At 48.6% G+C, this 16,673-nt stretch overlaps 1 protein-coding gene across 2 annotated transcripts; it reads right to left on the bottom strand.

Annotated features, from left to right (window-relative positions):
- Positions 1-316: 316 nt before the first annotated feature.
- LOC136434099 (probable G-protein coupled receptor 75) lies at positions 317-12,817 on the bottom strand. Of its 2 annotated transcripts, XM_066426840.1 has the most exons (4): positions 10,813-12,817; positions 3,604-3,821; positions 2,260-2,525; positions 317-1,647 (listed from the first exon to the last, which is right to left on the bottom strand). In XM_066426840.1, the coding sequence occupies exons 2-4, from the start codon at positions 3,808-3,810 to the stop codon at positions 435-437; spliced, it is 1,686 nt and encodes a 561-aa protein (XP_066282937.1). In that variant the 5' UTR covers positions 3,811-3,821; positions 10,813-12,817; the 3' UTR covers positions 317-434. The 2 variants fall into 2 exon arrangements, with proteins under 2 accessions (XP_066282937.1, XP_066282936.1); XM_066426839.1 differs by lacking the exon at positions 10,813-12,817 and having other exon boundaries at positions 3,604-4,054.
- Positions 12,818-16,673: the final 3,856 nt, after the last annotated feature.

The following is a 16,673-nucleotide window of genomic DNA, read 5'->3' as shown; positions in this document are numbered from 1 at the left end:
GTAACTTCTGCCACTCTGCATTGTTGGCGATGTTAACGATGCCATTTCAGTACCACGGCTAGTAACAGCGGTTTTACTCTTTAGTGTTTTTCCACAAGCCCACTAAAGTCCGGGTTTCGTGAATCTCAATGGTTTGGCGGGAATTATTTTCGAATTGTTCACCGCTTCTATTATAGTTCCTTAGCCTACTCCGACCCTGGGTGGGTCCGTCCGCTCTACTGTCGGTTCTACCCCAGCTGGGTGGGTCCGTCCGCCCGACTGTGGGTTCTACCCCATCTGGGTGGGTCTTCAGCCCTACTGTCGGTTTTACCCCCCCCCCCCCCCTGGGTGGGTCCATCCGCCCTACTGTGGGTTCTACCTCAGCTGGGTGGGTCCGTCCGCCCTACTGTGGGTTCTACCCCAGCTGGGTGGGTCCGTCCGCCCTACTGTCAGTTCTACACTAGAGTGGGTCCGTCTACCCTACTCTCACTTGGCACGATGTAAGAGTCTCTTCTAGACTTGGAGATGGACCGTTTAAAGTCCGTGGAGATCTCCCATGTCGGCCGGAGCCTGCCCGCCAGCCTGGCGCCGCACGGCGTTCTCTGGGACCGCCCGTGCGTGTAGCTCGGGCCCACCGCGCGGTCCACCCGACTGGGCTCCGCAGCGGCGCCCGTGCCCATCGCGTCCTGGTGCGAGGACTTGTTCCGGTTCAGCTCGAGGTCTCCGTCCCCGAGCGCCTCCAGCCGAGTTGTCCGCTGGTAGGGATACAGGCTGCCGAGGAAGCGGGTGATCCTGACGCGCAGCTTGCCGCTGTTGCGCGGGTAGATGTAGGGGTTGAGGGACGAGTTGGTCAGCAGGAGCGCCATGCTGCACACCTTCACCTGGAACAGGTCGGCGCTGGGGCCCGACAGGTACTCGGTCAGCTGGCAGATGACGAGCGGGCCCCAGCAGCAGAGCACGGACACCGTCATGAAGAAGCACAGCTTCATGGCTTTGGACTCCTTCTCCAGCACCACGGGCACCGGCAGGGAGCCGGCCGGGCTGCCCTGGGCCGGGTCCGCGCGGGGCGAGAGGGCGTTCGGCTGCGGGCTGGGGGTGCTACCCCGGGAGAGGGCGTGCACGGCCCCGTCCGCGTAGTACACGGTCCCGTCGGCGGGGTTAGCGGCTCCATCCGCGGTGTTCACGGTCCCGTCCGCGGGGAGAAGGGCCCCGTCCGCGGCGTGCGTAGCCCCGTCTGCAAGGTGCACGGCCCCGTTTGCAAGGTGCACGGCCCCGTCTGCAAGGTGCACAGCCCCGTCGGCAAACTGCGCGGCCTCGTCCGCCGGGTGCACGGCCCCGTCCGCCGGCACACCCTTGGCGGAGAAGGCCACGGATGCCTTCCTGTTGGCCTGGTGCCTCACTGCGTCCGCGATGAAGCCGTAGGACACGCACACGATCAGGAAGGAGATGCAGAAGACGGGCGCCGTGAAGCACACCATGACGTTGTTGATGTGGTTGTAGCCTAGGAACGGCAGGCAGCCCGCGGGCGCGTGCAGGTCCCACGTGGAGCGGCCGTGGAGCGTGACGAGGCTGGCGGAGGTAAGGCTGATGGTCCACAGGCCGGCCAGCACGAGCACGGCCCCGCGCCAGGAGATGGGGCGCTTGGCCTGCGACTTGACCATGGTGAGTCTGTGCAGGGGGAACAGGGTCGGCAAATTGGGGTCAGAAATACGAATTTTTACGATTTTTAAACTGCCATAACTCGCGAAATCAGTAAGCTAGGTGAGTGAAACTTAAACTGAGTAATGTTTAAATAACATATATTGCGAAAATCTAACCATATACTACACAAATATTTCCATTGCTTCAAAAATGGACCTTGGTCAACATGGCAATTTGGGACGTTTCTTGATATCGATACTTTGTCTGATCAAGCCTTCATTTATTTATTATTAAGAAGCTCATCCTTTGTTTCGTATGATTTCAACTGTAACATTTTAGGCTTGACTCAGCACTATATTTTGACAAGCAGACGTTTTAAAACTTAGTTCAGGTATATTGACATACTCAGTATTCATTTTTTGTTTGTTAGCTTGTTTGTATTGGACGACCCAATTGCTGTTTCTTATTGCTATTGTACTTGTCTATGTAAGTTGTATTTTTTTTCCAGAGGTGATGTTTAATATTAGCTTCAGCTAGAGTACATCACCTCTGTGTCCTGTATATTCTTCTGTTGTTTAATAAAAATAAAAAATAAAAAAATAAAAATTGGGACGTTTCAAAGTGATGTGGCCTCCCTACCTGTGCAGCGCGATGGCGACCAGCGTGGCGAGCGACATGAAGGTGGCGGCGGTGCTGAGGAACACCAGCGCGCGGCAGAAGGGCGCGGCCAGGTGCGGCGCCGGGTCGCGGAACAGGCACACGCCGAGGGCGGGCGTCACCACCGCGCAGGCCAGGAAGTCGCACACGGTCAGGTCGAAGATGAGCAGGTCGAAGCCGGTGCGCAGCTTCTTGCCCCAGCTCTGGAAGGCCGACAGGAAGATGACGGTGTTGCCCACGGTCCCCACCTGCCAGAGATACCAAAGACCAAAACGACAATTCAAGACAGCTTCCTTAACTCATTTCTAACCGCTCCGAGGCATGATTCCAAACGGAGCGGTTAGAAATGAGTTGAGGAAGCCGCCTCGAATTGTCGTTTTGGTCTTTGGTACAGAGAAACATTTTTTTGTAGTCTTTCAATTTCTTGTCAATTTTTTAACAGATTGGCACAAAAAGTTTGGAATATTCAACTTTGGTCGATCATATTTCCATTGTTTTTTTCATTAATTTCAATTACATATAATCAGAGAGCTTCCTTTGATTACGATATTGCCCACGGTCCCCACCTGTCAGAGAAAGACTTTTTTACTACCGAGAATAATTTCATCAGGTTGGTAGAACATATATGCATAGGATTACTATTAGGCTGTTTCTCAGTTACAATATCGTGGTGTACACAGACAGTTCAAGGAAAAAATCTGGATATTGGAATTTTCTTTTACACAACTAGTTATGCCTCTCACGTGCTTACGTTTCGATGCCTATCAGACACCTGCCTCAGAGCTGACTGGAGTGCTGCTGGGGTTGCGTTCTCGTCGCAAACGCGCCACCTAGCGGCGAGAAGCAGCGCTCCAGTCAGAAGCTCTGAGAAAGGTGTCTGAAAGGCATTGAAACGTAAGCAAGTGGGAGACAGTACTGGTTCTGTAAAAGAAAAGTCCAATATCCAGGCTTTTTACCAGTACTTTCTGTGCATTCACCAAATTGTAAAGGAGGAACAGCCTATTTAATTATTTGAATGTTGATGAACCACAGAAGATCTCCACCCTTCTCAAACTATTCTCCAAATCAGTAAATTTTTCTCACCGAAATTTCACTCATCTGGGGGATGGTACCGACTTCCGACGTACTTTGTCTTTGACCCAGTGTCGACGTCACACATGTGGAAAAATTACTTGGGTCAAAGAGGTGAAGAAGACAAAGAGATTCGGTCGAAAACTTAGTGAAATTTACTAAGTTGGAAAATAGTTCTTTTTTTCATGAAATCTCTAACCTAGTGGAACTACTGAAACACATAAATAGATTTAAAATAAAAACAAGCAAACAAACCAAGAAGACGGCCACCAGGAGGAAGGTGCTGGCCACCAGCGTGGAGGGATGCAGGTCGTCGGGGCCGAAGGGCGGGGGCCCGGCGGAGGTCTCCCCGCTGAAGTTGGACCAGAAGGGCGGGGACCCGGCGGAGGTCTCCCCGCTGAAGTTGGACCAGTTCCGGAGCGCCTCGGCCATGATGGGACCTCGCACTGTCGTCGGATCCATCTGTCGTCTTCCTGCAGCAACACAAGATCAAGTTACTGGGGTAAAAAGCTTCCCCTACTAACTAACGTAACTCCGAGTAGTCTACGCCTTACGGAACTTGACATAAAGACCCCCATACATCTGCTTGGAATTCAGCGAGCTGAAGGGAACTTGTACGACGTACGTTCTACCCCCATGTGGAGCCTCTGGAAACTGAGGGGATATGGTACGACGTACGTTCCACCCCCATATGGAGCCTCTGGAAACTGAGGGGATATGGTACGACGGACGTTCCATCCCCATGTGGAGCCTCTGGAAACTGAGGGGATATGGTACGACGGACGTTCCATCCCCATGTGGAGCCTCTGGAAACTGAGGGGATATGGTACGACGGACGTTCCACCCCCATGTGGAGCCTCTGGAAACTGAGGGGATATGGTACGACGGACGTTCCACCCCCATGTGGAGCCTCTGGAAACTGAGGGGATATGGTACGACGGACGTTCCACCCCCATGTGGAGCCTCTGGAAACTGAGGGGATATGGTACGACGGACGTTCCACCCCCATGTGGAGCCTCTGGAAACTGAGGGGATATGGTACGACGGACGTTCCACCCCCATGTGGAGCCTCTGGAAACTGAGGGGATATGGTACGACGGACGTTCCACCCCCATGTGGAGCCTCTGGAAACTGAGGGGATATGGTACGACGGACGTTCCACCCCCATGTGGAGCCTCTGGAAACTGAGGGGATATGGTACGACGGACGTTCCACCCCCATGTGGAGCCACTGGAAACTGAGGGGATATGGTACGACGGACGTTCCACCCCCATGTGGAGCCTCTGGAAACTGAGGGGATATGGTACGACGGACGTTCCACCCCCATGTGGAGCCTCTGGAAACTGAGGGGATATGGTACGACGGACGTTCCACCCCCGTGTGGAGCCTCTGGAAACTGAGGGGATATGGTACGACGGACGTTCCACCCCCATGTGGAGCCTCTGGAAACTGAGGGGATATGGTACGACGGACGTTCCACCCCCATGTGGAGCCTCTGGAAACTGAGGGGATATGGTACGACGGACGTTCCACCCCCATGTGGAGCCTCTGGAAACTGAGGGGATATGGTACGACGGACGTTCCACCCCCATGTGGAGCCTCTGGAAACTGAGGGGATATGGTACGACGGACGTTCCACCCCCATGTGGAGCCTCTGGAAACTGAGGGGATATGGTACGACGGACGTTCCACCCCCATGTGGAGCCTCTGGAAACTGAGGGGATATGGTACGACGGACGTTCCACCCCCATGTGGAGCCTCTGGAAACTGAGGGGATATGGTACGACGGACGTTCCACCCCCATGTGGAGCCACTGGAAACTGAGGGGATATGGTACGACGGACGTTCCACCCCCATGTGGAGCCTCTGGAAACTGAGGGGATATGGTACGACGGACGTTCCACCCCCATGTGGAGCCTCTGGAAACTGAGGGGATATGGTACGACGGACGTTCCACCCCCATGTGGAGCCTCTGGAAACTGAGGGGATATGGTACGACGGACGTTCCACCCCCATGTGGAGCCTCTGGAAACTGAGGGGATATGGTGCGACGGGCGTTCCACCCCCATGTGGAGCCTCTGGAAACTGAGGGGATATGGTACGACGGACGTTCCACCCCCATGTGGAGCCACTGGAAACTGAGGGGATATGGTACGACGGACGTTCCACCCCCATGTGGAGCCTCTGGAAACTGAGGGATATGGTACGACGGACGTTCCACCCCCATGTTGAGCCTCTGGAAACTGAGGGGATATGGTGCGACGGACGTTCCACCCCCATGTGGAGCCTCTGGAAACTGAGGGGATATGGTACGACGGACGTTCCACCACTATGCGGGGCCTCTGACGGGTGAAGGGAAGTAGTGCGGTAGACGTTCCATCCCAAATGTAGCCCCAGAGAAGGAAAGTTGCGTTTCCGTAACCTCAATACGCAAACGTGTGGGTCAACAGAAATTAGTTAATCTGGGTCTGGGATAACAGCAGACACGGCTCAACAGGCGACTCACGGATATGAAAGCAGTACGGGTACGGCTTATCTGTGATTACATGTATCCAGTGTCTATCCACGACAGAGCAATGGCATTGGAGTGCAGAACTCGCGCCGGCTTTAGCCTGACTGACGCTGTGGGACGGATTGTTGGCAGCCTGCAGATTTGCTTGGCAACGGCTCATAGCAACGGCTGGGGATGTTTGGAACCCTCTATAACTCCGCTGGGGGGACTGGGTTAGCCTGGAGTCCTGCCTTCTTAGGTCTCTTAGCTTTGGCCCGCTCCCAACGTCGCCTAGTACCCCGCCAACAGAGCGGCGTTGGGCGCGGACCAAACCTAACAAGGCTGGACTCCAGGCTATCAAAACACAGGAAGGTCTGGGATGGGAGGTCCGTGTGATCCAGAACCCTGTGCCCTTCCGTAGTACATCCGGATACCGTAGTACATCCGGATACCGTAGTACATCTGGATACCGTAGTACATCCGGATACTGTAGTGCATCCGAATACTGTAGTATATCCAGATACTGTAGTACATCCGGATACTGAAGTACATCCGGATTATCCGATACTGTAGTACATCCGAATACTGAAGTACATCCGGATTATCCGATACTGTAGTACATCCGAATACTGAAGTACATCCGGATTATCCGATACTGTAGTACATCCGGATACTGAAGTACATTCGGATACCGTAGTACATCCGAGTACTGTAGTATATCCGGATACTGTAGTACATCCGGATACTGTATCATCTCCCTACTCGCCTCGTTCTCCCACCCTCCCTCTCTGGGGTGCGTCTCCCTGGCTTTCAAAGCGCAATCTCAGTTTTCATTAATCAAATAAAGGGTCCTTGCTCAAACAAAACAAAAAACGTTTATTTTGTCACTTGGGCCGCCCCCTTATGCTAGGGTCACGTTTCTAAGCCGGGGCCCGACCGGGTTGTTTGGAAAACAAAGAATAAAATATGCATATCAAGAATATACATAACGTATGGTAAGGACTACTTACATGGAAAGTTTTGTGTGTTTTGTTGTCTTTTATATAATAGTTTTCGTTCCCACAAGCTGCCCGGCCGGGCCCCGGGTTGGAAATGTGACCCTAGCACAAGTGTCATCTTTAAAACTGGTATGCTGGCCAGGGAAGTGTCCTAGTTATGCTAGGGTCACATTTTAAATCCGGGGACCGGTCGGGCAGTCGTTGGAAAAGAAAAGTACGATATAAAAGACAACAAAAACACAAAACGTTCCAATGATTATTCAAGAGCAAAGTTTGCACATATTCATTGATAAACATTTCAATTTTTCGTTTCCGCAAACAGCCCGGCCGTGCCCCGGTAGGGAAATGTGACCCTAGCATTCGTTAACGCTCAGTTGGAGTAAGCACACTGCCTATTGCTGTGGACGATGATAGTATGGTCACATTTCCAAACCAGGGCACGGCCGGACAGTTTGCGGAAACGAAAAATCATGATATAAAGATTCCAAAACACACAAAACGTCAAAGAAGTAGTCACGAGCATAGTTGGTCTTTATTACTTGATATCTACTCCTATTTTTCGTTTCAGCAAGCAGCCCGACCGGGCCCCGACCGGGCCCCGGGTTGGAAATGTGACCATAGCATTTATATGATAGCAGGCGTCAGATAATAGATCTAATGCAGAAACTGATGTCGTTTTTCGTTAGCGCTTGATATGCGTCAGCGGGCTGACATTGGAAACTTGAGCCAAACACCAACCGCAATCTAAGGTCTAAAACAGGTCAGGGACTTCTAGTTCCACAAACACACACAAATAAACTGTCGAGCCGTATTTCCCACCTGGACCCTTCCGCTGTGCGCGAGTTGCCTGAAGCTTTGTTTATTCACGAGAAGTTCAAATCAGCCCGCTTTTCATTGATTGAAGCCATTAGGGAATAGGTAAGGGTCAGATAAAATATATGAGAGATACGGATTACATCATCTGAGCCCTCATGAATCTATCAACATATATCATTACATATACCAAGGACATGTCCTTGCATACACATGTTTCAAATCACACAGCAGAGCGAAAGCTGGTTAATGGTTCTTTTCCGGTTTTGGGGTCATTTCAAACTGTCATGATTTAATTATCGTATTTAAGTGGCCAAGGATAGACTCTACTAGTCTCCACGGGTCGCTGGGAAAATAGAAGAAATTGGCCAAATAGAGTCAAATGTTTGAAGGGAGTCGGCTACGGAGACAAGGTCAAATATGGCAACCCTGTAGCCGACTCCCTTCAAACATTTGACTCTATTTGGTCAATTTCTACTATTTTCCCAGCGACCCATGGAGATTAGTAAAGTCTAGGCCAAGGAGCCGAATTGAGAGCCTCGATCGCAGACTTCTTCGTGCGGTTGTCTTAATAGACCCCTTTCCAAATACCGCGGCCATTTTGAATCCAGGCCGAGCGCACGTGGTTCGAGCGCGGGAAAAGTCAACACCCGGTAAGACCAAGCCAGCGGTAAGGCGTGCCCAATAGAAACCAGCGTTGAGTCATCTTCGGCGGCGAGATGTTCTCCTTCTCGGTGAAATCCATCCATATATTTGCATGGCACATGTAGATGATATTGTTGTGGACACTTGGACTCGATATCGGCCAGTAAAATTGTGATTTTCTGCTCCTTTTCCACAGTTCCTGCCGGGATGTTGAACGCGCGCTACGGTGATCGAATGCTTATATGTTTACACCGCGTGCTTGTAGTTTCCCTAATAATGTTAGCTTAAGTCGAGAAAAATCCCACAAAACAAACACTTTTCGGGCTGGGATCCTTGTAGCTAAGTTTAGGTATGACTCTTGAGCCTTTTGGTTGTCGTGACAATGCCAACATCATCTTGAAATTACATTAGTTTGAGGGAGGGCCGTGTTTTCTGTGCAGCGTTACATCGACTTCGCTCAGCAATATCTGACATTTCCGCTGAATTTAATCCCACAAAAAAGACATTAAGATATAGGCTTGAGTTCAATGTCCTTTTGGGTACAAATTTGGCAGCATTCCGGCGGCTTTTAGACGATCTTTTCGGATTCCAAGAATTTAGTCTTGCGGACTCCAAGTACGTGAGTGAAGGTGCGTTTTCCACTGTATCTGACGTTTCTTTAAATCATTTTGCGCGGCAATATTTCAGATATCTGTTGACCGGATGGAACCCAAAAAACGTTAGATAATATTGACTTGAGAAGGGAAGGACCTCAGGCCGATATTTTTCCTTTTTTTTGTGGGGTTTCATCCTCTGGAAATCGAAAATATTTCCGCGAAAAGTGATGTAATGAAACGCTACAAAGAAAACACGCCCCCTGCTTCACTCACGAACTTCATCAAACTAATCTTGGCACTAGAATATCGTCAAAGTCAAAGGAGCCACCGAAGTTTCGTCAAATTTCTATACTCGCAAAGCCCTCAAGCCAATATTTTCACGTTTCTGTAATATCATCCGACGGAAGTTAAGATATTACGGCGCAAAGTGAAAACACTCCATCTTCACTCACGTACTTTAGGTTTTGATATTTCAGAAAACTCGTCAAAAGAAGCCGCTGAAATTCTGCTAAATTCCTAACCAGAATTAGACTCTACCAGTCTCCACGGGTTGCTGGGAAAATAGTAGAAATTGGCCAAATAGAGTCAAATGTATGAAGGGGGTCGGCTATGGAGATGGGGTCCAATATTGCAACCCTCCATGGCCAAAGTCCCCCGGCAAATGATCTCCCCGTAGCCGGCGCGGTTAGTCTGGTAGAGACTAAACAAAAATGACCTTAAGCTCAAGCCTACACGTTTTTTTTTGTGGGATTGCATTCAGCGGAAATGTCAAACATCGCCATGCGGGGCGATGTAACAAGAAAGAAAGGAAAAGTTAGACAGAAAAGAAAGAAAGGCTAGACAGAACACACGACCCCCTCTCAACGCGTGTTTTCCCATGCGACGTTGGCATGGACCAAAATTACGGTCATAACCGGTAAAATTCTGTATATGTCTATCTAAGTAGCTATAAGGATCCCAGCCCGAAAAGTGTATGTTTTGTGGGATTTTTCTCGAATTTAGCTAACGTTATTAGGGAAACTACAAGCACGCGGTGTAAACATATTAGCATTCGATCACCGTAGCGCGCGTTCAACATCCCGGCAGGAACTGTGGAAAAGGAGCAGAAAATCACAATTTTACTGGCCGATATCGAGTCCAAGTGTCCACAACAATATCATCTACATGTGCCATGCAAATATATATATGGATGGATTTCACCGAGGAGGAGAACATCTCGCCGCCGAAGATGACTCAACGCTGGTTTCTATTGGGGACGCCTTACCGCTGGCTTGGTCTTACCGGGTGTTGACTTTTCCCGCGCTCGAACCACGTGCGCTCGGCCTGGATTCAAAATGGCCGCGGTATTTGGAAAGGGGTCTATTCGAGGAAAAGGGAGCGCTGACTTCCGATTACCTACATGAGCTAGGGTCCGCTACACCAGGGGAGACAGTTTCGCCGCGCCACTGGAACATCACGAATCAGCGCTCTCACAAAAAGATAAACGCTCGGGCGCTCCGAGGAGCCTGCGAAGGAGGCTACCCCGGCCTGTACAGACGACCAGGTACATCTTGCATTTGCTACCCGTTCGCCTAGCCGAGAAATCTCTGGGAAATACGCGCACTGCAGTCAAGTATCAGTACATGTATGTAAAGTTATATGTATACATGTAAGTACTATAGTATGTGAGACACACAATGACCACACATGGTCGATGCGCGATGTTAACTGTGACATATCGGGCCCAGTTTCTTTGGCTAGAGAAATCGAATTTACCGATGTGTTCAATTTCGCGAATAAGCCCCCCCCCCCCCCCCCCCGAAAATGATCAGTAAAACGCCGTCGCCTCCGACTCCGAGAAAGCCTGCAAAGGAGGCTAACAAACCCTCACACCTAGGACCGCGCACAGCTCCTGAAACTGCGGCAGTGCTTTCCGTGTTACCTGCGGCTGGCGGCGCTGCTGGTGGCCGTCCGGTCCGGTCCAGACAGCCGTGCCAGTAGCCGAGCTGCAGCCTCCTGCCTATCTAAGTAGCGGTCTGGGGCTGAGACCTGTTGTGCGCTGATGGCGGCCCTGCCGTGCTGAGGACGACCTGTTTCCGCAGATGTCCACACAGACAGACCGAGCAGGTTAACATTTAACCTCCTTGCACAGACACAGGATTCCGCCTGCTTACGGCTCGGACTCTGTCGGCTGGAGATCTGGTGACTTTGACGGGCTGTGAAACCCCGGCAGCTCGGCTCGCCCCTCCTCCGCCAGGCTGCTGCGGCAGGACCGACGTCATCACTGACGTCATCAGCTGCGGAGGCCCTGGCAGGGAGAACGCTGCTGATGACGTCACGAGGCTCCGGTCCCCAGGCTCCATCTCCAAGCAGATGTTAGATTCCGCAAAGTCGGAAAGTTTCGGAATCAGGAGTCCAAATCGAGGGCGAACTGCTAAACAAAGAAAAGTCGGGTAGTTAGACAACGTTATAAACGATAAACGTCAGGAATTAAATCTCCGATTTTTTATCCAGTTGTAGAGTTTGAATTATCTTTATATATTGTTTACCCGGATGTCTAACCGTCATAAACGAATTAAAGCAATAAACAGTATATTCTTTCTCCTGTCTGCTTGGACAAACATACTCAGGCTGAAATCAATGAAAACTCCTTGGGGATGATCATGGGTAAGGTGCGTACTTAAACCCCGGACCTGTTCCGGACCTGTTCCTAACCTTTAGGTTCAAGTCCACAAAAAAACTAAACATCTGGAAACAAGTCCGGACTTGAAAAAAAAATATCTCGCTTTTACACTCCTTTTTGATTTAACCATCTTAAATCTTCCTTAGATCGTGAAATTTGCACTGGAAAAATATGAAAACATTGCTGTTTTTTGTTTATAACTGAACTTCTGCATTAATTAATGACTGTATATAATTGTTGTAAGCACAGCACCGATCGGCGAAATGAAAAGACTGATTTGTTTGCGATAGAAAAACAGTAGTAGAGTCTGTTAGTGTTATTCTTCATGATGCAAATGCTACGCTTTGTCCAGCAATCACCTCGTATTTTCATAGTTATTATTAGGGCATACCTTTCGTGATGGAACATTCCTTGCACACAAGCAAAGAAAAACAACTCGCTTCCGCGGGCCGTAGTCCCTGTCGTAGTACCTGTCGTAGTGCCTGCCGTAGTACCTGCCGTGGTACCTGCCGTAGTACCTGCCGTAGTACCTACCGTAGTACCTGCGCAAAGCGCTAAATACTACTTGTTACAGACGGATTATTAGCGACACCCATTACAAGTTCATGCTCTTTTGTTTCAACGTAACTCCATTACAACTAGTCGTAGAAGAACTCTGTTACAACGTGCAAAAGAGACCATAGTGCATACTCCTATCTGTTCTATTCTTGCAACTCATCCAGTGATATCAAGTCAGGATGTACCATGTTAAGGTCCAGAAGTTACCGATATGTATATTCAAACTTTCTGTCACAATTTGAGTATTGATACTGGCAAGCTAAGCTGCTCAGTGTGAAAGAGTGAACTGACGATGGATCGAATTCAAGTCCATTTTCAATACAGAAGAATATAAGATCTCTACTTACTACAGTCTATGTCCATCTAGTCTAAAGGAAGTAATAATAAGTATACTTAATCATTATATCATTTGAATCAAGGGCTTAAAAGGAAAAAAACATATAGTTGAAAATCTCTATTATGTTTACATTGTTTTGCATAATAGCTCAAGTGCTTTTGGAAGTTTATGAAGATTTCGGCAACATTTATATCGACAAGAAGCTTTCGTTTGCAGCTTGAACTATCTGACCCCGTTAGCCAATACAGTATGACCCACACGAAAAACTAAAAACAACCCGAGCGCTTTACTTCAATCATGATTTTTCTTCATGACGAACACAGACGGGACACCTTGAACCTTGAACGTAGCCTGGAATCCAAACCTATTATAGCTCCCGAGTCTCTCTCCGCAAGAGAGAGAGACTCGGGAGCTATAATAGGTTTGGATTCCAGGCTACCTTGAACGAGGACATCTGTGATGTCATCTCGGGAGACAATGAGTCCTTCTGCTCCACTCAGTCCGGTCTTCCATTAGCGATCTCAGCTCTGTTGTTGAGATGTCACTGAGCCCAGCATCCCTTTTTAGATTGTCAATGAGGGTTGTGCGTCTCTTGCCCCTTTTCCTCCTTCCCTCTGTTGGATCCCAGAGGATAAGCTGGCTGGCTGTCAGCTCGGTATGCGGGACACAGCAACTCTGAAATCACTACAAGACATTCTGAAGGACAGTAGTTCTCCTCTGCATGAGTTCTTTGTCCCACCTCAGGTCAATTCTTACGTACAGTCTTCGTCGAGAGGGTCGCTATCGAGCAACGAGTAGTAAAACCAAAAGACATGAACTTTCATTTGCACCCCGATCTCTACGTCTGTTCTACAGTAATGTCAGTTGGTGGATCCTTTGTGGCCGTCAGTAGTGTAATGGGCGGTGAAGTTCCTTTTAAAACCAGTCAGTATTGGCTGTTACTTTTATCTTAGCAACGCTTCATCTGGACGTTGTTAGAAATTTTAAACCGTTTGTAATCATGTATCAATGTCCATGAATTAGCAATCATGTATTTACTGTATGTTTAAGTAATCTTATGTAACTGTTAAGTCAATGGCAAGCCATGTAAGTATTGGTGCAATTCATGTGGATATTTTTGTTTTATATTAATGTCACATGCAATGCCAATCAGAATAAAGCTGAATCTGAAGATGACGGCTGGTTTTTTTCCACGGTAATTAGGCAATCCCATTGAATGTAACGTTAAAATACGCGACTTAAAGACTGTAAATCTAGAAAACAAACAACGGTTCTGAAGATGTTTTGGAACCACACGTGTTCGTCATGCAATAAAAAAGATTCACCCAAGTCTTGACAACGATATTTATCGCATTCTGAACTGCAAGTAACCACTAACCGCACGAGGCCGCTGTTGTACCGCCAGTCTGCTTCAAGTCGTCCCTCGGCTACACAACTCCCTTGGATACACAACTCCCTTTAGACTTAGAGAACCTTGCCCCTACTCTCCAAGCAGAGGAGTGGGTCCGGCAGGTTTTTGGCGTGTTTTTAGGCGTTTTTGTCGGGCTATCTACTTTGTCATGGTTTCTTTGTAAACCATGACAAAGTAGATAGCCCGACAAAAACGCCTAAAAACACGCCAAAAACCTGCCGGACCCACTCCTCTGCTTGGAGAGTACCTTGCCCCCCCCCCCCCCCCAATATAAACATCGCTGTTCATAGGAAGTCTGCGAAGGAGGCTAAAGGGATGCATCCTTTCCCCATGATCATCGTCCAAGGGGTTTTATTCATTTCAGCATGAGTATTTTTGTCTAAGCAGATCGGATGGAATGTAACGTTGTCTAAGGTCGTAACTTTGCCCAATTTTTTTGTACAGTACTGACTTTTAATAGCGAGGAGTGAGTTAGTTATAAGGCATGGGAAAGCACGATAGCCATTCTTTAAGGGACTGTACAATATTGTATTTAACGGGATGGGAGATTGTTATTGGGTACTGTGAATAAGTTGAAAATCGCGAATCAGCGCTTAACAACCCCCACCCTCCCCAGTCAACGCCATACATTCATTCGAGCAAGCATCTGTAAGCATCTGTTCAAGCGTGTTATAATGTGCTAAGAGCCTTCAGTTTCTCTTTTTTCTAGAGGTGACGACGAATAGATAATTCACCTGTACAAGCAGATTCTAAAAGCTTTAGTCTATTGATAGTACAGCAAACTGCTTTTCTAGCGAGGTGTCATTGGCGATAAGGCCCTAGCTTTGTTTTAGAAATTCATATTGATATCCGACAGAATAGTCTTACATTTTTTAATTTCGCGTCACCGATTACAATAGGATATACATTACTGAGTTTTTTTCCACCGTAGTTTTTTTTCGTGTCAGATTAAGCGTCAACATTTCGTAAGAATCAATGATCAATATTGACAGATTTTCTTGTCGTAATGCATTTTGCTGGACTGCTCTATGCAAAAGCTAGGTGTGGAGAATAAAGGTACTTTACGAAACTGTTAACCTTGTTTTTTGTATTGCTTGAGTTAATTCATTCATTTATTTGTTTGAAATTTACCATATTTGTGGAAGGATTGACATAACAGGAGGCTATCGCCTTTTCTAAATGTCAACCCATACTGTAAGGTTTGATCTAACGTTACCCACACCGGGATGGACCCCTGCTTTTTCGCTAAGTGGTGGGTTCAGTTTAACTCTCCTCAGGGAACCTCCAGCTTTTCGTCCCTTCTGAGAGGACGTACCTAACCGAAGTTCTGAGAGGACGTACCTAACCGAAGTTCTGAGAGGACGTACCTAACCGAAGTTCTGAGAGGACGTACCTAACCGAAGTTCTGAGAGGACGTACCTAACCGAAGTTCTGAGAGGACGTACCTAACCGAAGTTCTGAGAGGACGTACCTAACCGAAGTTCTGAGAGGACGTACCTAACCGAAGTTCTGAGAGGACGTACCTAACCGAAGTTCTGAGAGGATGTACCTAACCGAAGTTCTGAGAGGACGTACCTAACCGAAGTTCTGAGAGGACGTACCTAACCGAAGTTCTGAGAGGACGTACCTAACCGAAGTTCTGAGAGGACGTACCTAACCGAAGTTCTGAGAGGAGGTACCTAACCGAAGTTCTGAGAGGACGTACCTAACCGAAGTTATGAGAGGACGTACCTAACCGAAGTTATGAGAGGACGTACCTAACCGAAGTTCTGAGAGGACGTACCTAACCGAAGTTCTGAGAGGACGTACCTAACCGAAGTTCTGAGAGGACGTACCTAACCGAAGTTCTGAGAGGACGTACCTAACCGAAGTTATGAGAGGACGTACCTAACCGAAGTTCTGAGAGGATGTACCTAACCGAAGTTGAATGAAGAGATAGGTGTGAAATGCGTTTCCAAAGGGCGCAATATTGTGGCCTGCCAAGGACTCGAACCTAGGACCTTTACATTCGAAGTGAACAACCCTAACCATCTTACTATAAGTATTCTTAGCCTGGGTGCCATCCTATTTCTACCAGGGTCTCCTACACTCGAACCCGGGCCTTGGCGGTGAGAGCGCCAAGTTCTAACCACTAGACCATATGGGAGTGTAGGAGCCCCCTATTCTATCCTAGAAACAGGATGGCACCCTGGCTATAACCATCCTGCCACCCTTGATATATTCTATAGCCAGTTATAGTGCTTTCTTGAGTTCCCTGCTGTTGTTGGTTCAGTCGAAAAAGAGAGGTGTGTGTGTGTGTGTGCCTGTGTGTGTTTGTAGGCCTGTGTGTGTTTGTGTACGTGTTTGTATGCCTACGTGTGTTATAGTGTACGTGTGTGCGTTTGTATGCCTGTGTGTGTGTATGCCTGTGTGAGTGTGTTTGTGTACGTGTGTGTGTTTGTAATAAGGCCTGTGTGTGTTTGTGTACGTGTTTGTATGCCTGCGTGTATTATAGTGTACGTGTGTGTGTTTGTATGCCTGTGTGTGTGTGTACGTGTGTGTGTTTGTATGCCTGTGTTTGTGTACGTGTGTGTGTTTGTAGGCCTGTGTGAGTGTGTTTGTGTACGTGTTTGTATGCCTGCGTGTGTTATAGTGTACGTGTGTGTGTTTGTATGCCTGTGTGTGTGTGTACGTGTGTGTATGCCTGTGTGTGTGTGTACGTGTGTGTATGCCTGTGTGTGTTTGTGTACGTCGTGTGTGTGTTTGCATGCCTGTGTGTGTGTTTGTGTACGTGTGTGTGTAGGACTTATTCTCCAAGGGTGGGGATATCATTCC

The sequence above is a fragment of the Branchiostoma lanceolatum genome, chromosome 4 (genome assembly GCF_035083965.1).
Source record: "Branchiostoma lanceolatum isolate klBraLanc5 chromosome 4, klBraLanc5.hap2, whole genome shotgun sequence".
Classification (NCBI taxonomy): domain Eukaryota; kingdom Metazoa; phylum Chordata; class Leptocardii; order Amphioxiformes; family Branchiostomatidae; genus Branchiostoma; species Branchiostoma lanceolatum.
Note: the sequence above shows the minus strand (reverse complement) of the source record. Positions and strands in the feature narration are given on the sequence as shown.

What these genes read in the sequence shown, in the direction of transcription:
- LOC136434099 (XM_066426840.1), bottom strand. Translation starts at nt 3,810, where the DNA reads ATGGATCCGACGACAGTGCGAGGTCCCATCATGGCCGAGGCGCTCCGG. An exon ending in TCCTGGTGGCCGTCTTCTTG is followed by an intron (nt 2,526 to 3,603) that starts GTTTGTTTGCTT and finishes TATCTCTGGCAG; the next exon opens with GTGGGGACCGTGGGCAACAC. An exon ending in GTCGCCATCGCGCTGCACAG is followed by an intron (nt 1,648 to 2,259) that starts GTAGGGAGGCCA and finishes CCCCCTGCACAG; the next exon opens with ACTCACCATGGTCAAGTCGC.